The sequence below is a fragment of the Solea solea genome, chromosome 1, assembly GCF_958295425.1.
Source record: "Solea solea chromosome 1, fSolSol10.1, whole genome shotgun sequence".
NCBI classification, from domain to species: domain Eukaryota; kingdom Metazoa; phylum Chordata; class Actinopteri; order Pleuronectiformes; family Soleidae; genus Solea; species Solea solea.
The window spans coordinates 23,252,829-23,279,526 of NC_081134.1; the positions used below are offsets into that span (position 1 = coordinate 23,252,829).

Here is a 26,698-nt window from a genome sequence, read left to right on the forward strand (position 1 = left end):
ATTACAAAAAACACACCCGAACGGCTGACCATTGACCTTTACGAAAGGTGCACAGGTCTGAAACTCGGCACCCGGGATTAGCATTAGTCCCTGATACACATACGGAAAAATCAGCATCCTGGCTCATTGCCTTTAGGAATTATTGAAGAAAAGACAGTTTCCCACCTTTTTCACGTTTGAATTTTACAGACTGTCTTTTTGGCAGTCTTTTTTGGCCGGGGGAAAAAAGCCCAAAGTCCTGTTTGTCCTGTGTCCAAAAACTGAAAGTCAGGTCGTGTTATACTCTATACAGTCTGAGACCCTTTGGCCAGAGTGGAAGTTTTGGAGGAACTACATTTCTACAGGTCGCAGGAGTGTGAAATTTCATCTGTCGTTTGGGGTCCCAAGATGAGCGGAATGACGCCAGTCTCGTGCCGCGTCCCGGAAATAGCCTTATCTCAGTGTAATGCACACACAGAAAGACATCAATAGAAAAACAAATCCAAACAGTGAAATCATTGCAAAATCAAACACTGAAGGTATATAATTATATCTTATAAGATTTTAACTTCATTTGTGAGGTTTATGTTATGGGACTGTAGAAAAATGAAAAAAGACTGAAAACAGCCTTATTTCAGCTGAATGCGCACACAAACAGACACCAATAGAAAAACACATCCAAACAGTGAAATCATTGCAAAAGCAAACACTGAGGGTACAGAACTACATCTTTTAAGATGTTAACTTCATTTGTGAGGTTTATGTTATGGGACAGTAGAAAAATTAAAAATATCCGAAAATAGCCTTATCTCAGCTGAATGCGCACACAAAACAGACACCAATAGAAAAACACATCCCGACAGTGAAATCATTGCAAAATCAAACACTGAGGGTACAGAACTAAATCTTTTAAGATGTTAACTTCATTTGTGAGGTTTATGTTATGGGACAGTTGAAAAATGAAAAAAGTCCGAAAACAGCCTTATCTCAGCTGAATGCGCACAAAAACAGACACAAATAGAAAAACACATCCAAACAGTGAAATCATTGCAAAATCAAACACTGAAGGTATATGACTATATCTTTTAAGATTTTAACTTTATTTGTGAGGTTTATGTTATGGGACAGTAGAAAAATGAAAAAAATCAGAAAACAGCTGTATCCCTGCTGAATGCGCACAAAAACAGACACAAATAGAAAAACACATCCAAACAGTGAAATCATTGCAAAATCAAACACTGAAGGTACATAAGTATATCTTATAAGATGTTAACTTCATTTGTGGGTTTTATATTGTAGGAATTATTACAAAAAACACACAGAACGGCTTACCTTTAACCTTTCCAAAGGTTGCACAGGTCTGAAACTCTGCACCCGGGGATTAGTCTTAGTCCCAGATACACATACGGAAAAATCAGACTCCTGGCCCAATGCCTTTAGGAATTATTACAAAAAACACACCTGAAAGGCTGACCTTTGACCTTTCTGAAGGTTACACAGGTCTGAAACTCAGCACCCGAGATAAGTCTTAGTCCCTGATACACATACGGAAAAATCTGACTCCTGGCTCAATGCATTTAGGAATTATTACAAAAAACACAAGCAAACGGCTGACTTTTGACCTTTCCGAAGGTGGCACAGGTCTGAAACTCGGCACCCTGGATCAGCTATGGTCCTCGATACACATACAGAGAAATCAGCATCCTGGCTCATTGCCTTTAGGAATTATTACAAAAAACACACCCGAACGGCTGACCTTTGACCTTTCCGAAGATTGCACAGGTCTGAAACTCGGCACCCGGGATGAGCCTTAGTCCCTGATACACATACAGAAAAATTAGACTCCTGACTCAATGCCTTTAGGAATTATTACAAAAAACACACCCGCAAAGCTGACCTTTGACCTTTACGAAGGTTGCACAGGTCTGAAACTCGGCACCCTGGATCAGCTATGGTCCTCGATACACATACAGAGAAATCAGCATCCTGGCTCATTGCCTTTAGGAATTATTACAAAAAACACACCCGAACGGCTGACCTTTGACCTTTCCGAAGATTGCACAGGTCTGAAACTCGGCACCCGGGATGAGCCTTAGTCCCTGATACACATACAGAAAAATTAGACTCCTGACTCAATGCCTTTAGGAATTATTACAAAAAACACACCCGCAAAGCTGACCTTTGACCTTTACGAAGGTTGCACAGGTCTGAAACTCGGCACCCTGGATCAGCTATGGTCCTCGATACACATACAGAGAAATCAGCATCCTGGCTCATTGCCTTTAGGAATTATTACAAAAAACACACCCGAACGGCTGACCTTTGACCTTTCCGAAGATTGCACAGGTCTGAAACTCGGCACCCGGGATGAGCCTTAGTCCCAGATACACTTACGGAAAAACCAGACTCCTGGTTTAATGCCTTTACAAATTATCACAAAAAACACACCAGAACGGCTGACCTTTGACCTTTCCAAAGGTTGCACGGGTCTAAAAACTCAGCAACCTAGATCAGCCTTAGTCACTGATACACATACGGAAAAATCTGACTCCTGGCCTAATGCCTTTAGGAATTATTACAAAAAACACACCCGAACGGCTGACCATTGACCTTTACGAAAGGTGCACAGGTCTGAAACTCGGCACCCGGGATTAGCATTAGTCCCTGATACACATACGGAAAAATCTGACTCCTGGCTCAATGCATTTAGGAATTATTACAAAAAACACAAGCAAACGGCTGACTTTTGACCTTTCCGAAGGTGGCACAGGTCTGAAACTCGGCACCCTGGATCAGCTATGGTCCTCGATACACATACAGAGAAATCAGCATCCTGGCTCATTGCCTTTAGGAATTATTACAAAAAACACACCCGAACGGCTGACCTTTGACCTTTCCGAAGATTGCACAGGTCTGAAACTCGGCACCCGGGATGAGCCTTAGTCCCTGATACACATACAGAAAAATTAGACTCCTGACTCAATGCCTTTAGGAATTATTACAAAAAACACACCCGCAAAGCTGACCTTTGACCTTTACGAAGGTTGCACAGGTCTGAAACTCGGCACCCTGGATCAGCTATGGTCCTCGATACACATACAGAGAAATCAGCATCCTGGCTCATTGCCTTTAGGAATTATTACAAAAAACACACCCGAACGGCTGACCTTTGACCTTTCCGAAGATTGCACAGGTCTGAAACTCGGCACCCGGGATGAGCCTTAGTCCCTGATACACATACAGAAAAATTAGACTCCTGACTCAATGCCTTTAGGAATTATTACAAAAAACACACCCGCAAAGCTGACCTTTGACCTTTACGAAGGTTGCACAGGTCTGAAACTCGGCACCCTGGATCAGCTATGGTCCTCGATACACATACAGAGAAATCAGCATCCTGGCTCATTGCCTTTAGGAATTATTACAAAAAACACACCCGAACGGCTGACCTTTGACCTTTCCGAAGATTGCACAGGTCTGAAACTCGGCACCCGGGATGAGCCTTAGTCCCAGATACACTTACGGAAAAACCAGACTCCTGGTTTAATGCCTTTACAAATTATCACAAAAAACACACCAGAACGGCTGACCTTTGACCTTTCCAAAGGTTGCACGGGTCTAAAAACTCAGCAACCTAGATCAGCCTTAGTCACTGATACACATACGGAAAAATCTGACTCCTGGCCTAATGCCTTTAGGAATTATTACAAAAAACACACCCGAACGGCTGACCATTGACCTTTACGAAAGGTGCACAGGTCTGAAACTCGGCACCCGGGATTAGCATTAGTCCCTGATACACATACGGAAAAATCTGACTCCTGGCTCAATGCATTTAGGAATTATTACAAAAAACACAAGCAAACGGCTGACTTTTGACCTTTCCGAAGGTGGCACAGGTCTGAAACTCGGCACCCTGGATCAGCTATGGTCCTCGATACACATACAGAGAAATCAGCATCCTGGCTCATTGCCTTTAGGAATTATTACAAAAAACACACCCGAACGGCTGACCTTTGACCTTTCCGAAGATTGCACAGGTCTGAAACTCGGCACCCGGGATGAGCCTTAGTCCCTGATACACATACAGAAAAATTAGACTCCTGACTCAATGCCTTTAGGAATTATTACAAAAAACACACCCGCAAAGCTGACCTTTGACCTTTACGAAGGTTGCACAGGTCTGAAACTCGGCACCCTGGATCAGCTATGGTCCTCGATACACATACAGAGAAATCAGCATCCTGGCTCATTGCCTTTAGGAATTATTACAAAAAACACACCCGAACGGCTGACCTTTGACCTTTCCGAAGATTGCACAGGTCTGAAACTCGGCACCCGGGATGAGCCTTAGTCCCAGATACACATACGGAAAAACCAGACTCCTGGTTTAATGCCTTTACAAATTATCACAAAAAACACACCAGAACGGCTGACCTTTGACCTTTCCAAAGGTTGCACGGGTCTAAAAACTCAGCAACCTAGATCAGCCTTAGTCACTGATACACATACGGAAAAATCTGACTCCTGGCCTAATGCCTTTAGGAATTATTACAAAAAACACACCCGAACGGCTGACCATTGACCTTTACGAAAGGTGCACAGGTCTGAAACTCGGCACCCGGGATTAGCATTAGTCCCTGATACACATACGGAAAAATCAGCATCCTGGCTCATTGCCTTTAGGAATTATTGAAGAAAAGACAGTTTCCCACCTTTTTCACGTTTGAATTTTACAGACTGTCTTTTTGGCAGTCTTTTTTGGCCGGGGGAAAAAAGCCCAAAGTCCTGTTTGTCCTGTGTCCAAAAACTGAAAGTCAGGTCGTGTTATACTCTATACAGTCTGAGACCCTTTGGCCAGAGTGGAAGTTTTGGAGGAACTACATTTCTACAGGTCGCAGGAGTGTGAAATTTCATCTGTCGTTTGGGGTCCCAAGACGAGCGGAATGACGCCAGTCTCGTGCCGCGTCCCGGAAATAGCCTTATCTCAGTGTAATGCACACACAGAAAGACATCAATAGAAAAACAAATCCAAACAGTGAAATCATTGCAAAATCAAACACTGAAGGTATATAATTATATCTTATAAGATTTTAACTTCATTTGTGAGGTTTATGTTATGGGACTGTAGAAAAATGAAAAAAGACTGAAAACAGCCTTATTTCAGCTGAATGCGCACACAAACAGACACCAATAGAAAAACACATCCAAACAGTGAAATCATTGCAAAAGCAAACACTGAGGGTACAGAACTAAATCTTTTAAGATTTTAACTTCATTTGTGAGGTTTAGGTTATGGGACAGTAGAAAAATGAAAAAAGTCCGAAAACAGCATTATCAAAGCTGAATGAGCCCACAAACAGACACCAATAGAAAAACACATCCCAACAGTGAAATCATTGCAAAATCAAACACTGAGGGTACAGAACTACATCTTTTAATATGTTAACTTCATTTGTGAGGTTTATGTTATGGGACAGTAGAAAAATTAAAAATATCCGAAAATAGCCTTATCTCAGCTGAATGCGCACACAAAACAGACACCAATAGAAAAACACATCCCGACAGTGAAATCATTGCAAAATCAAACACTGAGGGTACAGAACTAAATCTTTTAAGATGTTAACTTCATTTGTGAGGTTTATGTTATGGGACAGTTGAAAAATGAAAAAAGTCCGAAAACAGCCTTATCTCAGCTGAATGCGCACAAAAACAGACACAAATAGAAAAACACATCCAAACAGTGAAATCATTGCAAAATCAAACACTGAAGGTATATGACTATATCTTTTAAGATTTTAACTTTATTTGTGAGGTTTATGTTATGGGACAGTAGAAAAATGAAAAAAATCAGAAAACAGCTGTATCCCTGCTGAATGCGCACAAAAACAGACACAAATAGAAAAACACATCCAAACAGTGAAATCATTGCAAAATCAAACACTGAAGGTACATAAGTATATCTTATAAGATGTTAACTTCATTTGTGGGTTTTATATTATAGAAATTATTACAAAAAACACACAGAACGGCTTACCTTTAACCTTTCCAAAGGTTGCACAGGTCTGAAACTCTGCACCCGGGGATTAGTCTTAGTCCCAGATACACATACGGAAAAATCAGACTCCTGGCCCAATGCCTTTAGGAATTATTACAAAAAACACACCTGAAAGGCTGACCTTTGACCTTTCTGAAGGTTACACAGGTCTGAAACTCAGCACCCGAGATAAGTCTTAGTCCCTGATACACATACGGAAAAATCTGACTCCTGGCTCAATGCATTTAGGAATTATTACAAAAAACACAAGCAAACGGCTGACTTTTGACCTTTCCGAAGGTGGCACAGGTCTGAAACTCGGCACCCTGGATCAGCTATGGTCCTCGATACACATACAGAGAAATCAGCATCCTGGCTCATTGCCTTTAGGAATTATTACAAAAAACACACCCGAACGGCTGACCTTTGACCTTTCCGAAGATTGCACAGGTCTGAAACTCGGCACCCGGGATGAGCCTTAGTCCCTGATACACATACAGAAAAATTAGACTCCTGACTCAATGCCTTTAGGAATTATTACAAAAAACACACCCGCAAAGCTGACCTTTGACCTTTACGAAGGTTGCACAGGTCTGAAACTCGGCACCCTGGATCAGCTATGGTCCTCGATACACATACAGAGAAATCAGCATCCTGGCTCATTGCCTTTAGGAATTATTACAAAAAACACACCCGAACGGCTGACCTTTGACCTTTCCGAAGATTGCACAGGTCTGAAACTCGGCACCCGGGATGAGCCTTAGTCCCTGATACACATACAGAAAAATTAGACTCCTGACTCAATGCCTTTAGGAATTATTACAAAAAACACACCCGCAAAGCTGACCTTTGACCTTTACGAAGGTTGCACAGGTCTGAAACTCGGCACCCTGGATCAGCTATGGTCCTCGATACACATACAGAGAAATCAGCATCCTGGCTCATTGCCTTTAGGAATTATTACAAAAAACACACCAGAAAGGCTGACCTTTGACCTTTCCCAAGGTTGCACGGGTGTGAAACTCAGCAACCTAGATCAGCCTTAGTCCCTGATACACATACCGAAAAATCTGACTCCTGGCCTAATGCCTTTAGGAATTATTACAAAAAACACACCCAAACGGCTGACCTTTGACCTTTCCAAAGGTAGCACGGGTCTGAAACGGCACCCTGGATCAGCAGTAGTTCCTGATACAAATACGGAAAAATCTGACTCCTTGCTCAATGCCTTTAGGAATTATTACAAAAAACACACAGGAACGGCTGACCTTTGACCTTTCTGAAGGTTGCACAGGTCTGAAACTCGACACCCGAGAATAGTCTTAGTCCCTGATACACATACGGAAAAATCTGACTCCTGGCTCAATGCATTTAGGAATTATTATAAAAAACACAAGCAAACGGCTGACTTTTGACCTTTCCGAAGGGTGCACAGGTCTGAAACTCGGCACCCTGGATCAGCTATGGTCCCTGATACACATACAGAGAAATCAGCATCCTGGCTCATTGCCTTTACAAATTATTACAAAAAACACACCCAAAAGGCTGACCTTTTACCTTCCCAAAGGTAGCATGGGTCTGAAACTCGGCACCCTGGATTAGCCTGAGTCCCTGATACACATACGGAAAAATTTGACTACTGGCTCAATGCCCTTCAGGAATTATTACAAAAAACACACCCGAACGGCTGACCATTGACCTTTACGCAAGGTGCACAGGTCTGAAACTCGGCACCCGGGATTAGCATTAGTCCCTGATACACATACGGAAAAATCAGACTCCTGACTCAATGCCTTTAGGAATTATTACAAAAAACACACCAGAACGGATGACCTTTTACCTTTCCAAAGGTTGCACAGGTCTGAAACTCGGCACACGGGATTAGCCTTAGTCCCTGATACACATACGGAGAAATCAGCATCCTGGCTCATTGCCTTTAGGAATTATTGAAGAAAAGACAGTTTCCCACCTTTTTTATGTTTGAATTTTACAGACTGTCTTTTTGGCAGTCTTTTTTGGCCGGGGGAAAAAAGCCCAAAGTCCTGTTTGTCCTGTGTCCAAAAACTGAAAATCAGGTCGTGTTAGACTCTATACAGTCTGAGACCCTTTGGCCAGAGTGGAAGTTTTGGAGGAACTACATTTCTACAGGTTGCAGGAGTGTGAAATTTCATCCGTCGTTTGGGGTCCCAAGACGAGCGGAACGACGCCAGTCTCGTGCCGCGTCCCGGAAATAGCCTTATCTCAGTGTAATGCACACACAGAAAGACATCAATAGAAAAACAAATCCAAACAGTGAAATCATTGCAAAATCAAACACTGAAGGTATATAACTATATCTTATAAGATTTTAACTTCATTTGTGAGGTTTATGTTATGGGACTGTAGAAAAATGAAAAAAGACTGAAAACAGCCTTATCTCAGCTGAATGCGCACACAAACAGACACCAACAGAAAAACACATCATAACAGTGAAATCATTGCAAAATCAAACACTAAGGGTACAGAAGTATATCTTTTAAGATGTTAACTTCTTTTGTGAGGTTTATATTACGGGACAGTAGAAAAATAAAAAAAATCCGGTAACAGCCTTATCTCAGCTCAATGCGCACACAAACAGACACCAATAGAAAAACTGATCCAAACAGTGAAATATTTGCAAAATCAAACACTGAAGGTAAAGAAGTATATCATGTAAGATCTTATGTTCATATGTGAGGTTTATGTTATGGGACAGTAGAAAAATAAAAAAAATCCGGAAACAGCCTTATCTCAGCTCAATGCGCACACAAACAGACACCAACAGAAAAACACATCATAACAGTGAAATCATTGCAAAATCAAACACTAGGGGTACATAAGTATATCGTTTAAGATGTTAACTTCTTTTGTGAGGTTTATATTACGGGACAGTAGAAGAATGAAAAAAACTCCGGAAACAGCCTTATCTCGGCGTTTTGCGCACACAAACAGACACCAACAGAAAAACACATCCAAACAGTGAAATCATTGCAAAATCAAACACTAAGGGTACAGAAGTATATCGTTTAAGATGTTAACTTCATTTGTGAGGTTTATATTACGGGACAGTAGAAAAATAAAAAAAAATCCGGAAACAGCCTTATCTCAGCGTTTTGCGCACACAAACAGACACCAACAGAAAAACACATCCAAACAGTGAAATCATTGCAAAATCAAACACTAAGGATTCAGAAGTATATCGTTTAAGATGTTAACTTCATTTGTGAGGTTTATATTACGGGACAGTAGAAAAATAAAAAAAAATCCGGAAACAGCCTTATCTCAGCTGAATGCGCACACAAACAGACACCAATAGAAAAACTGATCCAAACAGTGAAATATTTGCAAAATCAAACACTGAAGGTAAAGAAGTATATCATATAAGATATTATGTTCATATGTGAGGTTTATGTTATGGGACAGTAGAAAAATAAAAAAAATCCGGAAACAGCCTTATCTCAGCTCAATGCGCACACAAACAGACACCAACAGAAAAACACATCATAACAGTGAAATCATTGCAAAATCAAACACTAGGGGTACAGAAGTATATCGTTTAAGATGTTAACTTCATTTGTGAGGTTTATATTACGGGACAGTAGAAGAATGAAAAAAACTCCGGAAACAGCCTTATCACAGCGTTTTGCGCACACAAACAGACACCAACAGAAAAACACATCCAAACAGTGAAATCATTGCAAGATCAAACACTAAGGGTACAGAAGTATATCGTTTAAGATGTTAACTTCATTTGTGAGGTTTATATTACGGGACAGTAGAAAAATAAAAAAAATCCGGAAACAGCCTTATCTCAGCTTAATGCGCACACAAACAGACACCAATAGAAAAACACATCCAAACAGTGAAATCTTTGCAAAATCAAACACTAAGGGTACAGAACTAAATCTTTTAAGATGTTAACTTCATTTGTGAGGTTTATATTACGGGACAGTAGAAAAATAAAAAAAATCCGGAAACAGCCTTATCTCAGCTCAATGCGCACACAAACACACCAATAGAAAAACACATCCGAACAGTGAAATCATTGCAAAATCAAACACTGAGGGTACAGAACTAAATCTTTTAAGATGTTAACTTCTTTTGTGAGGTTTATATTACGGGACAGTAGAAGAATAAAAAAAATCCGGAAACAGCCTTATCTCAGCTCAATGCGCACACAAACACACCAATAGAAAAACACATCCGAACAGTGAAATCATTGCAAAATCAAACACTAAAGGTAAAGAAGTATATCATATAAGATCTTATATTCATATGTGAGGTTTATGTTATGGGACAGTAGAAAAATAAAAAAAATCCGGAAACAGCCTTATCTCAGCTGAATGCGCACACAAACAGACACCAATAGAAAAACACATCCAAACAGTGAAATCATTGCAAAATCAAACACTAAGAGTACAGAAGTATATCGTTTAAGATGTTAACTTCATTTGTGAGGTTTATATTACGGGACAGTGGAAAAATAAAAAAAAATCCGGAAACAGCCTTATCTCAGCTGAATGCGCACACAAAAAGACACCAATAGAAAAACAAATCCAAACAGTGAAATCTTTGCAAAATCAAACACTGAAGGTAAAGAAGTATATCTTATAAGTTTTTAAGTTCATTTGTGAGGTTTATGTTATGGGACAGTAGAAAAATGAAAAAACAGCCTTATCTCAGCTGAATGCGCACACAAACAGACACCAACAGAAAAACACATCCAAACAGTGAAATCATTGCAAGATCAAACACTAAGGGTACAGAAGTAATTCGTTTAAGATGTTAACTTCATTTGTGAGGTTTATATTACGGGACAGTAGAAGAATGAAAAAAATCCGGAAACAGCCTTATCTCAGCTGAATGCGCACACAAACAGACACCAATAGAAAAACACATCCAAACAGTGAAATCATTGCAAAATCAAACACTGAGGGTACAGAACTAAATATTTTAAGATGTTAACTTCATTTGTGAGGTTTATATTACGGGACAGTAGAAAAATAAAAAAAAATCCGGAAACAGCCTTATCTCAGCGTTTTGCGCACACAAAACAGACACTAACAGAAAAACACATCCAAACAGTGAAATCATTGCAAAATCAAACACTAAGGGTACAGAAGTATATCGTTTAAGATGTTAACTTCATTTGTGAGGTTTATATTACGGGACAGTAGAAAAATAAAAAAAATCCGGAAACAGCCTTATCTCAGCTGAATGCGCACACAAACAGACACCAATAGAAAAACACATCCAAACAGTGAAATCTTTGCAAAATCAAACACTGAGGGTACAGAACTAAATCTTTTAAGATGTTAACTTCATTTGTGAGGTTTATATTACGGGACAGTAGAAAAATAAAAAAAAATCCGGAAACAGCCTTATTTCAGCGTTTTGCGCACACAAACAGACACCAACAGAAAAACACATCCAAACAGTGAAATCATTGCAAAATCAAACACCAAGGGTACAGAACTAAATCTTTTAAGATGTTAACTTCATTTGTGAGGTTTATATTACAGGACAGTAGAAAAATAAAAAAAATCCGGAAACAGCCTAATCTCAGCTGAATGCGCACACAAACAGACGCCAATAGAAAAACACATCCAAACAGTGAAATCTTTGCAAAATCAAACACTGAAGGTAAAGAAGTATATCGTTTAAGATGTTAACTTCATTTGTGAGGTTTATATTACGGGACAGTAGAAGAATGAAAAAAATCCGGAAACAGCCTTATCTCAGCTGAATGCGCACACAAACAGACACCAATAGAAAAACACATCCAAACAGTGAAATCATTGCAAAATCAAACACTAAGGGTACAGAAGTATATCGTTTAAGATGTTAACTTCATTTGTGAGGTTTATATTACGGGACAGTAGAAAAATAAAAAAAATCCGGAAACAGCCTTATCTCAGCTGAATGCGCACACAAACAGACACCAACAGAAAAACACATCCAAACAGTGAAATCATTGCAAGATCAAACACTAAGGGTACAGAAGTATATCGTTTAAGATGTTAACTTCATTTGTGAGGTTTATATTACGGGACAGTAGAAAAATAAAAAAAATCCGGAAACAGCCTTATCAAGCTGAATGCGTACACAAACAGACACCAATAGAAAAACACATCCAAACAGGGAAATCATTGCAAAATCAAACACTGAGGGTACAGAACTAAATATTTTAAGATGTTAACTTCATTTGTGAGGTTTATATTACGGGACAGTAGAAAAATAAAAAAAATCCGGAAACAGCCTTATCTCAGCTGAATGCGCACACAAAACAGACACCAACAGAAAAACACATCCAAACAGTGAAATCATTGCAAAATCAAACACTAAGGGTACAGAAGTATATCGTTTAAGATGTTAACTTCATTTGTGAGGTTTATATTACGGGACAGTAGAAAAATAAAAAAAATCCGGAAACAGCCTTATCTCAGCTGAATGCGCACACAAAAAGACACCAATAGAAAAACAAATCCAAACAGTGAAATCTTTGCAAAATCAAACACTGAGGGTACAGAACTAAATCTTTTAAGATGTTAACTTCATTTGTGAGGTTTATATTACGGGACAGTAGAAAAATAAAAAAAATCAGGAAACAGCCTTATCTCAGCTGAATGCGTACACAAACAGACACCAATAGAAAAACACATCCAAACAGGGAAATCATTGCAAAATCAAACACTGAGGGTACAGAACTAAATATTTTAAGATGTTAACTTCATTTGTGAGGTTTATATTACGGGACAGTAGAAAAATAAAAAAAAATCCGGAAACAGCCTTATCTCAGCTGAATGCGCACACAAACAGACACCAATAGAAAAACACATCCAAACAGTGAAATATTTGCAAAATCAAACACTAAGAGTACAGAAGTATATCGTTTAAGATGTTAACTTCATTTGTGAGGTTTATATTACGGGACAGTGGAAAAATAAAAAAAAATCCGGAAACAGCCTTATCTCAGCTGAATGCGCACACAAAAAGACACCAATCGAAAAACAAATCCAAACAGTGAAATCTTTGCAAATCAAACACTGAAGGTAAAGAAGTATATCTTATAAGTTTTTAAGTTCATTTGTGAGGTTTATGTTATGGGACAGTAGAAAAATGAAAAAACAGCCTTATCTCAGCTGAATGCGCACACAAACAGACACCAACAGAAAAACACATCCAAACAGTGAAATCATTGCAAGATCAAACACTAAGGGTACAGAAGTATATCGTTTAAGATGTTAACTTCATTTGTGAGGTTTATATTACGGGACAGTAGAAAAATAAAAGAAATCCGGAAACAGCCTTATCTCAGCGTTTTGCGCACACAAACAGACACCAACAGAAAAACACATCCAAACAGTGAAATCATTGCAAAATCAAACACTAAGGGTACAGAAGTATATCGTTTAAGATGTTAACTTCATTTGTGAGGTTTATATTACGGGACAGTAGAAAAATAAAAAAAATCCGGAAACAGCATTATCTCAGCTGAATGCGCACACGAACAGACACCAACAGAAAAACACATCCGTACAGTGAAATCATTGCAAAATCAAACACTGAGGGTACAGAACTAAATCTTTTAAGATGTTAACTTCTTTTGTGAGGTTTATATTACGGGACAGTAGAAAAATAAAAAAAATCCGGAAACAGCCTTATCTCAGCTGAATGCGCACACAAACAGACACCAATAGAAAAACACATCCAAACAGTGAAATCATTGCAAAATCAAACACTAAGAGTACAGAAGTATATCGTTTAAGATGTTAACTTCATTTGTGAGGTTTATATTACGGGACAGTGGAAAAATAAAAAAAAATCCGGAAACAGCCTTATCTCAGCTGAATGCGCACACAAAAAGACACCAATAGAAAAACAAATCCAAACAGTGAAATCTTTGCAAAATCAAACACTGAAGGTAAAGAAGTATATCTTATAAGTTTTTAAGTTCATTTGTGAGGTTTATGTTATGGGACAGTAGAAAAATGAAAAAACAGCCTTATCTCAGCTGAATGCGCACACAAACAGACACCAACAGAAAAACACATCCAAACAGTGAAATCATTGCAAGATCAAACACTAAGGGTACAGAAGTATATCGTTTAAGATGTTAACTTCATTTGTGAGGTTTATATTACGGGACAGTAGAAAAATAAAAAAAAATCCGGAAACAGCCTTATCTCAGCTTAATGCGCACACAAACAGACACCAATAGAAAAACACATCCAAACAGTGAAATCTTTGCAAAATCAAACACTGAGGGTACAGAACTAAATCTTTTAAGATGTTAACTTCATTTGTGAGGTTTATATTACGGGACAGTAGAAAAATAAAAAAAAATCCGGAAACAGCCTTATCTCAGCGTTTTGCGCACACAAACAGACACCAACAGAAAAACACATCCAAACAGTGAAATCGTTGCAAAATCAAACACTAAGGGTACAGAACTAAATCTTTTAAGATGTTAACTTCATTTGTGATGTTTATATTACGGGACAGTAGAAAAATAAAAAAAATCCGGAAACAGCCTAATCTCAGCTGAATGCGCACACAAACAGACGCCAATAGAAAAACACATCCAAACAGTGAAATCTTTGCAAAATCAAACACTGAAGGTAAAGAAGTATATCGTTTAAGATGTTAACTTCATTTGTGAGGTTTATATTACGGGACAGTAGAAGAATGAAAAAAATCCGGAAACAGCCTTATCTCAGCTGAATGCGCACACAAACAGACACCAATAGAAAAACACATCCAAACAGTGAAATCATTGCAAAATCAAACACTAAGGGTACAGAAGTATATCGTTTAAGATGTTAACTTCATTTGTGAGGTTTATATTACGGGACAGTAGAAAAATAAAAAAAATCCGGAAACAGCCTTATCTCAGCTGAATGCGCACACAAACAGACACCAATAGAAAAACACATCCAAACAGTGAAATCTTTGCAAAATCAAACACTGAGGGTACAGAACTAAATCTTTTAAGATGTTAACTTCATTTGTGAGGTTTATATTACGGGACAGTAGAAAAATAAAAAAAAATCCGGAAACAGCCTTATCTCAGCGTTTTGCGCACACAAACAGACACCAACAGAAAAACACATCCAAACAGTGAAATCATTGCAAAATCAAACACTAAGGATACAGAAGTATATCGTTTAAGATGTTAACTTCATTTGTGAGGTTTATATTACGGGACAGTTGAAAAATAAAAAAAATCCGGAAACAGCCTTATCCCAGCTCAATGCGCACACAAACAGACACCAATAGAAAAACACATCCAAACAGTGAAATATTTGCAAAATCAAACACTGAAGGTAAAGAAGTATATCATATAAGATCTTATGTTCATATGTGAGGTTTATGTTATGGGACAGTAGAAAAATAAAAAAAATCCGGAAACAGCCTTATCTCAGCTCAATGCGCACACAAACAGACACCAACAGAAAAACACATCCAAACAGTGAAATCATTGCAAAATCAAACACAAAGGGTACAGAAGTATATCGTTTAAGATGTTAACTTCATTTGTGAGGTTTATATTACGGGACAGTAGAAGAATGAAAAAAATCCGGAAACAGCCTTATCTCAGCTGAATGCGCACACAAACAGACACCAACAGAAAAACACATCCAAACAGTGAAATCATTGCAAAATCAAACACTAAGGGTACAGAAGTATATCGTTTAAGATGTTAACTTCATTTGTGAGGTTTATATTACGGGACAGTAGAAAAATAAAAAAAATCCGGAAACAGCCTTATCTCAGCTGAATGCGCACACAAACAGACACCAACAGAAAAACACATCCAAACAGTGAAATCATTGCAAGATCAAACACTAAGGGTACAGAAGTATATCGTTTAAGATGTTAACTTCATTTGTGAGGTTTATATTACGGGACAGTAGAAAAATAAAAAAAATCCGGAAACAGCCTTATCTCAGCTGAATGCGCACACAAACAGACACCAATAGAAAAACACATCCAAACAGTGAAATCTTTGCAAAATCAAACACTGAGGGTACAGAACTAAATCTTTTAAGATGTTAACTTCATTTGTGAGGTTTATATTACGGGACAGTAGAAAAATAAAAAAAAATCCGGAAACAGCCTTATCTCAGCGTTTTGCGCACACAAACAGACACCAACAGAAAAACACATCCAAACAGTGAAATCATTGCAAAATCAAACACTAAGGATACAGAAGTATATCGTTTAAGATGTTAACTTCATTTGTGAGGTTTATATTACGGGACAGTAGAAAAATAAAAAAAAATCCGGAAACAGCCTTATCCCAGCTCAATGCGCACACAAACAGACACCAATAGAAAAACACATCCAAACAGTGAAATATTTGCAAAATCAAACACTGAAGGTAAAGAAGTATATCATATAAGATCTTATGTTCATATGTGAGGTTTATGTTATGGGACAGTAGAAAAATAAAAAAAATCCGGAAACAGCCTTATCTCAGCTCAATGCGCACACAAACAGACACCAACAGAAAAACACATCCAAACAGTGAAATCATTGCAAAATCAAACACAAAGGGTACAGAAGTATATCGTTTAAGATGTTAACTTCATTTGTGAGGTTTATATTACGGGACAGTAGAAGAATGAAAAAAATCCGGAAACAGCCTTATCTCAGCTGAATGCGCACACAAACAGACACCAACAGAAAAACACATCCAAACAGTGAAATCATTGCAAAATCAAACACTAAGGGTACAGAAGTATATCGTTTAAGATGCTAACTTCATTTGTGAGGTTTATATTACGGGACAGTAGAAAAATTAAAAAAATCCGGAAACAGCCTTATCTCAGCTGAATGCGCACACAAACACACCAATAGAAAAACACATCCAAACAGTGAAATCTTTGCAAAATCAAACACTGAGGGTACAGAACTAAATCTTTTAAGATGTTAACTTCACTTGTGAGGTTTATATTACGGGACAGTAGAAAAATAAAAAAAAATCCGGAAACAGCCTTATCTCAGCTGAATGCGCACACAAACAGACGCCAATAGAAAAACACATCCAAACAGTGAAATCTTTGCAAAATCAAACACTGAAGGTAAAGAAGTATATCTTATAAGTTTTTAAGTTCATTTGTGAGGTTTATGTTATGGGACAGTAGAAAAATGAAAAAACAGCCTTATCTCAGCTGAATGGGCACACAAACAGACACCAATAGAAAAACACATGGTTATTTATGTTGAAAAAACATTTCTACAATGTTTTTTCAACAAATGTTGCTTTCACAACACACATTATTGTTGTAATCATATCATTATTATTAATATTATTATTATTGTTATCGCTGTTAATATCATTATTGTTATCATCACCATCATTATATTTATATCATTAATACATTGACATTATATTAATATAAAAAAACCAAAAACTCACGCACTCATTCTATTGGGAACAATGACATGATGATGCTGAAGGTGGCTCCACATTCGCTTCCGATTTTCATTAAGTTTCGATTCCACCTTAAAAAAATGCACGTTTCGGCCAGTAGGGAGAAGTGCAAATTCAGGAATGGTTGCAATAGAATTCAGTCAGCATTCATATTTGAGATGGACTTTCTCCTATAGTCCACAGTAGATATGGACATATAGGGGATCACTGGAAAAATAAGGAGCTGTAGTATGCAAAGCAGGTGACATATTTCATGGGAAATCATATTAGGCCATTAGAGGGCAGTGCAAAGTCACGAATTGTTGCAAAATAATTGTCAAAATCTTGACTTTTGAGCTTGATTTTCTCCAAAATTCTCAAACCAGGAAAATTCATCACAAATACCCGATCACGATATGACAATATCAAAATTCTAAGATCATATCTCGTCTCATGTCATGATATAGCTATAATATTGTCATGCCTTCCTCATCATAATTCACATTTCATTTGTCAGAGATAAAATATGAATCCATAACCCATTTTGAGAGGCAGGTTCTCATAAGGTTGGGAAGTGTCAACTATTTGGGTTGCCACTGATGGGTAGACTCCCCTGTTTAAATGTTGGAGTTTAGTATTTTGGGCAACACCATGTTAGTTTTTGAAACCAGAAACAACCATAGTTATAAGAGAAGGGATGGATACTGATAGCTTGTCCACTACAAATCCACCTATAACTGCAACATTGCAACCATGAAATGCAGAGCTGTCAATCACACACGGTGGGACTGACAGCTCTGCATTTAAATGTAAAATTAAATTTACATTGTGGACATGCAGCTCTACTAAAGAGGAACTGAGACCATAAACCCTTTAGAACAATGTATGCAGGGCACCAGACTAACTTTTTACTAGGAGCACAGTAGCCCCCCCTATAACTGAATGTTTTAGGAGAGCAAGCAGAACATTGAGGGGCGCACACCTTAAACATTTCCTCTCATTTTCACTGTATTACTGATCAATACTTTGAAAATAATTGCAGAAATTGCAATGTGCTGTTTAGAATTCCCAGTGAATTTTTATTGTGCACTTGTTTGTTAAAGAATAAGATCACATAAGAGACATTAAGTGTACATAAAATACCATCACTGTCACTACAGTACAATTATTAACTAGAAGTGGCCCGGTACTGTCCAGTACACAGAACCGGCACTTTTATTTGTGTACTGGCACATTTCACAAGATGCCGGCAATCTCTTATCAGTCCAATTGATGATTATGGTCCAGAGCAATAATGTCTCAGGGTACACTATGTGACGTTCACCTGTTCTCGCAAAAGTCAAGTGTTTATTCCTTGAGTTTGGAGTTTTTATTTTCTATCTAATCTCTATCTGGAAGACGACCGCTGTGGCGACCATCATCATGCTTCAAAAGCATGAGTTAGCTCATCCACACACTCATACTTTCTGATATAATAAAAATAAACATGGAGCTGGCAAGTTGAGGCTTGAAAATATCAGAGGACCATGCACAGAAGGGATTAAGCTGGGATATTGCCCGGTATCCTGGACTCTTTGTTAAAAAATTAATAAATTGATAAAGGTGAACCTGAATTTTCATTAACACTAAAACAAGGCCAGACCAAAAGTTTCACTCCCAGGGCTGGAGTATGCCAGATGTAATATTATTAGATATTAATGTAGATGTTATGCAAGAATTTGATGCACAAGCCTGTTTTCTTTGTGTATTACCTTAATGACTCTGTCCTGGCAGTGCTGGATGATCTTACACAGCTCCTCTGTACCCTGAGACTCGAGACTCTGATGAAGGATCTGCTCAAACATCTAGTAAAACACAATTTGTAGTTTTGTACCTAACTTTGTGACATACATGCATGTAACACCAGACAAACTGACTCATATAGGAATATCCCATGAAATAATGATAATATATGATAATGTACTACACCCAGTTCCACAGTCTGTATTGTGGCATGTCTGTAGACAACTATATCTGTTTAACTGTCCACTGAGTTATCAAACCGCCAAAAGATGTTCGCCTTTAGTTCTACTGTGTCCTTGATCAATGCCACAGTCAGAACCTCATCATCCAACTATTTGACAAACTCTAGTCAAACAGGAGCTACAGTGTAGGAAAATGATCAAGAAATAAAATGAGTGTCAATAAAATGATTAGCTCTCATAGAAACTTCCCATTGTGTTAACCAGTTAACCAATAACCCGAATTAGACTGGTTAGTCAGTAGTTGAGGTTTCACCTCTCTCATGGGGATCTGGGCCCTTTGGACAAACACTGACGGGCTGCTCACGTCAAACTGTTGCTGCAGACCCTCAAGGCTCAGGTTCACCTCCTTCTCATAGCAGCTGTGCATCTTAACTGGATGGAAAGCCAGCATGGCGATCTTCTCCATGTGCTGAGGAGGAAGACAAGAAGGGAGAGGAAGAGATGGATGAGGCATGGACAGATTTGGGAAAAATGTATAATTGTGTCTCACAATAAATATACTACTGCAAAAGTATCACTAATGTTACACTAGACAAATGCTGTTTAAATCACAAACATATCTGGAATAGGAGTATAGGAATTGCGGATAGATAACATTTGTTTTGTAAAGATCCAGATTCTTGTGCTTCAACTGCGAAAATCAGAGTGCATTTTCTATACATAATCATTATATCTTGTGCTTCAATTTATTTTCTCATGTTATGGGTTTTATTTAAAGCGACACAATTTTCAACCTTCACGTAATGTCTCTAAGCAGGGATGTTCCCATTATTCCCATATAGTATTTCTGATACATGTATTAAAAAAATACATATTTAAAATACAAAATATGCTCTTTTCTGGAGATGATAAAAATTCCTTCATATTTTGTACCAATATATTTCCATTATGTGTATTTTATTTAAAATACTGTAACATACATCCTTTGAAAAAAAGTGATGACATAAGAAGACAAATTGCAGGATGCTGCTTCAGATTGGACGTCATGGTGCTTGTGCCTACTTTAATTTGCCAGGACTTGTTAAGATCACAATTAGTCTACATAAGAATTGAATTGAGTCAAGCGATTACCGTCAGAGCTGAGTTTCAAGACTTTAGAGCTCACTCTGTCGTTTACATCGATGACAGTGTTAAAGTCGCCACATAAAATAATTTTGTATCCGACCAATAGCGGTTCTTTAAGTCTTTTAAAAAGTTGAAAAATGTTTGTTCTCTCATGAGAGGTGTACATGTGTATCATTCGTATTTTTTCTCCTCGGTAAAAACAATCCAACATGAGCAATCTACAAGGAATTAAATTAGGAATTCATTCGTTTTACGAATAATAGTGACATCACCAGTTTTAGAAAAAAGATCCCACCATCAGCTTTACTTTCGCCAATAGAAATTACACTTAGACCTTTGTTCCACATGCTGGATACCTTTACTCTTTACTTGTGTTCAGTCTCAGTTCTTGACAACATAATATGTCAAAGTCAGTTTTCAACAAGAATTCAATTTGTTGGGCTCTAAAAGAATTTGATTGGATGCCATGGGCATTCCAAGATGAAACTTTGGGTGAGGTCATAAATGTTTGGGGGGAAGCTATGGTGTGGGTTTGTCGTCATTTTATAACTTATACTACAAGCTTTTCTTTTCTTTTTCTCTTCCTCTACAAAAGGTGTTTCATGATCATCATCAGGCTCTGGAGCGGGGAATTCAGGAGTGGGAGAGAAAGAGCCAAAGTTGTTGCTGTAAGGGGGGCTCTCTGCTACAGCCTGCGGGTAAAGCGGGGTGCCGCCAACTCGCTGACCCTGACCCTTATACCTATTCCAAGCCCTACCAGTAGAGGTCCCCCAAACCCCAATTTATGAGATGGAATAAAATGATATCAAAGTTTAGTTGGGGTGGCAAAAGATCCACAATAAGACTGGAAACTCTCCAGCTGCCAAAAGAAGAAGGAGGGATGAGACTTCCAAAATTAAAGGAATACTACCATGCGGCCCAATTGAGATATATTGTAGGTTGGTGCAAACCAGACACAGTGAAATGAAATAGAAAAAGAGTTTGGAGAAAACCCAGTACAGAATATAATTGGGGATAAAGAAACATACAAGAAGATTCAAAACCAAATAGACACAATCACGATGTTCACATACAAAATATGGTTCAGCATAATAAAAAAATATAAGATACAGAAAGACACTAATTTATTGAATAGGATAGCAATTTTACACCGACTAGGTACGATATAGGATTTAAACAGTGGACAACAAAGGGAATCACAGCATGGTGTGTTATTGTGAAAGATGGACAGCTTGAGAGTTTCCAAAATATGACAGAAAAAAAGGATTTAGATAATCAATCATGAATTCTGTGGATTCCTGCAACTTAGAGACTACTATATGAAAGAGACCAGGGTGGACTCCTCCTGAGAAGTGAATAGTGTGATCCAGATCATCATAATCAACGCATACAAAGAAACCACAATTAGAATTATATTGGGACTATATAAAAAAATGCTACAAAATACATAAAAAAAAAAGATGGGAATCAGGATTTAAAATAAAACTTAGTGATGAAGATTGGCTAAGATTGGTATAATCTGCCAGACATTAGCCTCATGTATGAAACAAAGTGATTTTGAAGCAGAAACATATTTAGGTTACAAGGTCAGAGCTGCAGTGACTTCCTGACAAGTACAAATGAGCATTTCATGGGTTGTACTGGCAACACATATGACAAACGTTGGGTGGCTGGGAGATTTTTTTTAATCAGTCTTGAATATGTCAAAGATTACCCACAATATTAACTTTGAAGCATTGTTAGTTTTGTGTAGCATCAGATAAAACATGTACTCCCTCCCCTCTTAATTTGAAAAGAGGTCATTTGTAATATGGAAATGATTGAATATTTGGTGGTTTTGAGGAGGACTGATGCAGGACAAAAGTATTAATCTTTTATGACAACAATTCTTGGGAGTGAACATTCCTGCCATATACTCAAGTGTATTGTGAAAACAATGTTCAGTGTTCTATTGATCTATTAATAAAATGTTTTCATTTGAATTCCAATTTGCCAAGAGACCTTCTTACAAGAAAGTGTGCCATATGCACTAACACAGTGGAAATTAATCATAATGAAGCCTGAGGGTTAAGGAAACAGTTTGTCATCAACTAAATACTGTAGGTGTCCAAAGCCTGAGGGTCAAACTCTTTCCCCGGATGAAGCAGAATCCAGTCACGTTAACTGTGCGTTGTAAGAATGGAAAAGACTGTCATAAAAAATAATAATAATTACAACACCCACACTGTATCAACATTCAGAGTGGACTTAATTTTTAAGAATAGAGGGATAGATTTAGTGTATAGCCTACTTGTTAAATAGACAGGATACCTGCAGCAGCAGCACCAGCGAAGCTCTCTGAACAGATCAGCAATGTGACCCACAGTCCTCACAACCGAAGACGCAGCCGAAACACAGCAAGCGGTTCCGCGAAAACGGGAGCTTTGCAGCTGCGGGTCCGGGTGAGAGGACATCGGTTCTCACAGTGGAACTGTTCAGACAGAAAGTCTGGCTCCCGTGTAACGTCGCAGACAACACCATCTGCATTTAAACACTAAACTTTCGCAAAAAACAGCAAAGCGAAAAAGAAAAAAAAAGAGCATGGAACATTTACATGTGCATATATTATTATTAACTATATTTCGATTAATGCGTGTATGTGTGTTTAAATACATGTGTATGTATGTATTTTCAATGAGTGAAAAGACGTAGTTACTGTAATTAACGAACACATTTTAGCAATAACTCTTTAGCCACCTGGCCTGCTGTTTAGCTCATTATAATGTAAAATTTCACTTACCTCTACATTTTTGAGCATCTTGCTGTGACATGTCAATAGCCTCCCTCTACCACCAACTTCCCCAGTAATTCCTTGGTCAGCGACTGATGCTGCAACTCCATTACATGTTCATCCACCTGCTGAGCAGACAGTAACCTGTTCACGTTTTGGATATTAATCCGCTGCTGCTGTGGTGGGGAACTACGTTGCGTTGGAGTGTGATGATGGTCGATAATTATCTTAAAGCTACAGTAGTAGTTGAAATAAACTGCCCCTTTGTTTCACCATACATGCATGGCAGAAATGTTCGCTTCCAAGATTTTTTGTAATAAAAACATTACAGATTAATCCTCTGCATTCTTTGTGCTTTTGGATTTTTTTTTGAGGATATCTTTGGCTGTGTTGATGCAAATTGCTTCAAATTTGGTGTAGGTGAAGTTATTTTCCACTGTCAGGGAATATCAACATTTTTCATTATCATATAACACACAATTCAATCAATATCTGAAGCTAAAATGATGTGGGTGTATTTTAGGGATATCATAGTATGGTGTGAATGTGGGTTTAGGAATGAATGTGTGTGTGTGTGTGTGTCTGTGTGTGTGTGTGTGTGTCTGTGTGTCTGTGTGTATGTGCAACTCCAGGCACTTCTTGTTCTCACATCAAGTTCAAATCGACATGATACACAGGCACTACAAAGAGGCTCATACACACATGCACTCCTTTGAGTAAAAAACAGGCATCTTGAGGGACTTCAAAGACTTGCCCTCTACGTGAACCCAAACAAAAGTCTGGTTTTGTTTACACAGGTGCAATTACAGGTAAACACAATGTTTCACTTTGTTTGGGGCTCAATTCATCCTGACTGTTAAAGACACAGCCTCAGACGCTGAAGACCTCGACCTCATCAACATCAGTCACAATGTACTGAAAAAGAAAAAGGTTAAATAATTTATCAAAACTAACCCTAACCCTATCATATTATAGTGATTACATGTAAAATAATTACATCAAATCAAACATACATTTGTATGACCTGTGTGATCATCCGTTTTTGATGAAGTTTAAAATCCATAATTTGTATTAGTAGTGTATGATTTCACTTTCACTGAACTCAGTACCACTTATACTTCATAAACTAGTAGTATGAAATACTTTTACTGTATATGTTTTGGAGGAATATAGGCTCAAACTTCACTTTTTGCAACAAATAACAGGGTAATCATTTTTTGGCTATCAGGCAACTGTAATTTCACAGTATTGTTTTGTCAGCTGCCTAAATTATGTAAAATCCGATTAATGCTATGCTATTTTTTTAAATCAAGTCTCACAACAAAGTGTGTAATAAATGAGGGTTAGGGTTAGGGTTATTACATGAAAGCCAGTGCATCTGAATACTTTTCAGATGCACTGATTACACTGAAATGATTTTCTTCACACATTTTGAATTTGAAAATGCTCAGTGGGACCTGAGGAAGTGGACCTGAGGTGTTGCCAAGGGGGAAGTAATCCTCACAGCAGGCTCCCTGCTAAGTGAAATTCATTTTTGTGTTGGGGATGCAACTGCTCAAATGGATCAAATACCTGAAACTGTGTGAGAATTCCAAGCATCAATAAACCGTTGGATTCCAATGCTGGCAGCTCAGGTTCGAAAAGTATCGAACTGTGGTGTCCTCCATATCAAGAAGCTCTTGGTCCACCAGGTGAACCAAGGTGGCCTTCAGTGGGAGTGTTGCTGTGGTTCTGTAAAAATGCAGAGCAGAAGGGAATTAAAAAAAAAAGTTTTCTGTTGCTTTTAGGTTTCAAGCCCAGTCAATGGAACACATTTTAGGAAATATTAATGTTATTCCAAGATTATCTTTTACTTTTCACATGCCATATAACTCAGAAAAGATTTGTGGGGAAAAGAAATGCAAATAATTTCATGACCACTTTCTGATATAATCTAGTAACATGTATCGATATAGACACACAGGAGCTATATACACAACCACCCCGACACTCCACTGTCCAAGTACTGAAAAATACATACCCACACACACATCACATATGGTTTTGAGAAAAATAATGTTTAGAAACACTTTTAATTACCCTTGTTAATGCTGTCTCTGTGTATCCTGACAGTTTTTCTTGCACATACAGTGAGAGATAAAATTGTCCTCCATGGTCCACCCTCACTTGGTCCACAAAGGCCATAGGTCACAACAGCATTCCTGCTTAAGCAATGAAAAGGGAAATAAAAAATAAAAAGACATTAACCGGCTCATTCTGTCATGAGGCCGTGTCTCAAATTCCACATCCTATCACAAGTTAATAAGACATATTTCATATATACGGGGGGAGAGTGGCTCAGTGGTTAAGACCGGTACCCTGTGTGCGAAAGACAGCATGGTCGTAATGGTCACAAGTTCGGCTCCGCCCCTGGCTTACTGTACTCAATTCCATTGTTAGTCGCTTTGGATAAAAGTGTCTGCTAAATGACATGTTATGGAATATTTTAATGGGTTCATCAACTGGCCGTCGCTTATTACAGTGCTGCTTCACAGTATGTATCCTTTAATTTATAAGACCACCTAAATACATAAAATACAAATACAATACAAATACAATACAAACAATAGAAGAGAAGGGATGGAAACAACCATAGTTAGTGGAGAAGGGGTTTTTTTACATTGTGGACATGCACCTCTACTGAAGAGGAACTAAGAACATAAACCCTTTAGAACAATGTTTGGAGGGCATCTGACTAACGTTTTACAAGGAGCACAGTAGGGGTGTAAACTGAACATTTTAGGAGAGCAAGCAAAACATTTAGGGGCGCACACCTTAAATTGACTTGCAAAGCAAATATTAATATTTCCGCTCATTTTCACTGTATTACTGATCAATACTTTGAAAATAATTGCAGAAATTGCAATGTGCTGTTTAGAATTCCCAGTGAATTTTTATTGTGCACTTGTTTGTTAAAGAATAAGATCACATAAGAGACATTAAGTGTACATAAAATACCATCACTGTCACTACAGTACAATTATTAACTAGAAGTGGCCCGGTACTGTCCAGTACACAGAACCGGCACTTTTATTGTGTACTGGCACATTTCACAAGATGCCGGCAATCTCTTATCAGTCCAATTGATGATTATGGTCCAGAGCAATAATGTCTCAGGGTACACTATGTGACGTTCACCTGTTCTCGCAAAAGTCAAGTGTTTATTCCTTGAGTTTGGAGTTTTTATTTTCTATCTAATCTCTATCTGGAAGACGACCGCTGTGGCGACCATCATCATGCTTCAAAAGCATGAGTTAGCTCATCCACACACTCATACTTTCTGATATAATAAAAATAAACATGGAGCTGGCAAGTTGAGGCTTGAAAATATCAGAGGACCATGCACA

The 26,698-nt window shown here is 38.0% G+C and overlaps 1 protein-coding gene across 1 annotated transcript; it reads right to left on the minus strand.

Moving 5' to 3' along the window:
• Positions 1-18,987: 18,987 nt before the first annotated feature.
• On the minus strand, positions 18,988-23,438 carry LOC131469979 (protein Niban 2-like). The gene is made up of 3 exons (XM_058645465.1): positions 23,322-23,438; positions 19,782-19,886; positions 18,988-19,297 (listed from the first exon to the last, which is right to left on the minus strand). The coding sequence occupies exons 1-3, from the start codon at positions 23,337-23,339 to the stop codon at positions 19,160-19,162; spliced, it is 261 nt and encodes an 86-aa protein (XP_058501448.1). The 5' UTR covers positions 23,340-23,438; the 3' UTR covers positions 18,988-19,159.
• Between the last annotated feature and the right edge of the window lie 3,260 nt (positions 23,439-26,698).

Bases quoted from the DNA above. Each gene is read 5' to 3' on its own strand.
- LOC131469979 (XM_058645465.1), bottom strand. The intron at 19,298-19,781 runs GTGAGCAGCCCG...GTGTTTTACTAG, and splicing joins GTCTGCAGCAACAGTTTGAC to ATGTTTGAGCAGATCCTTCA.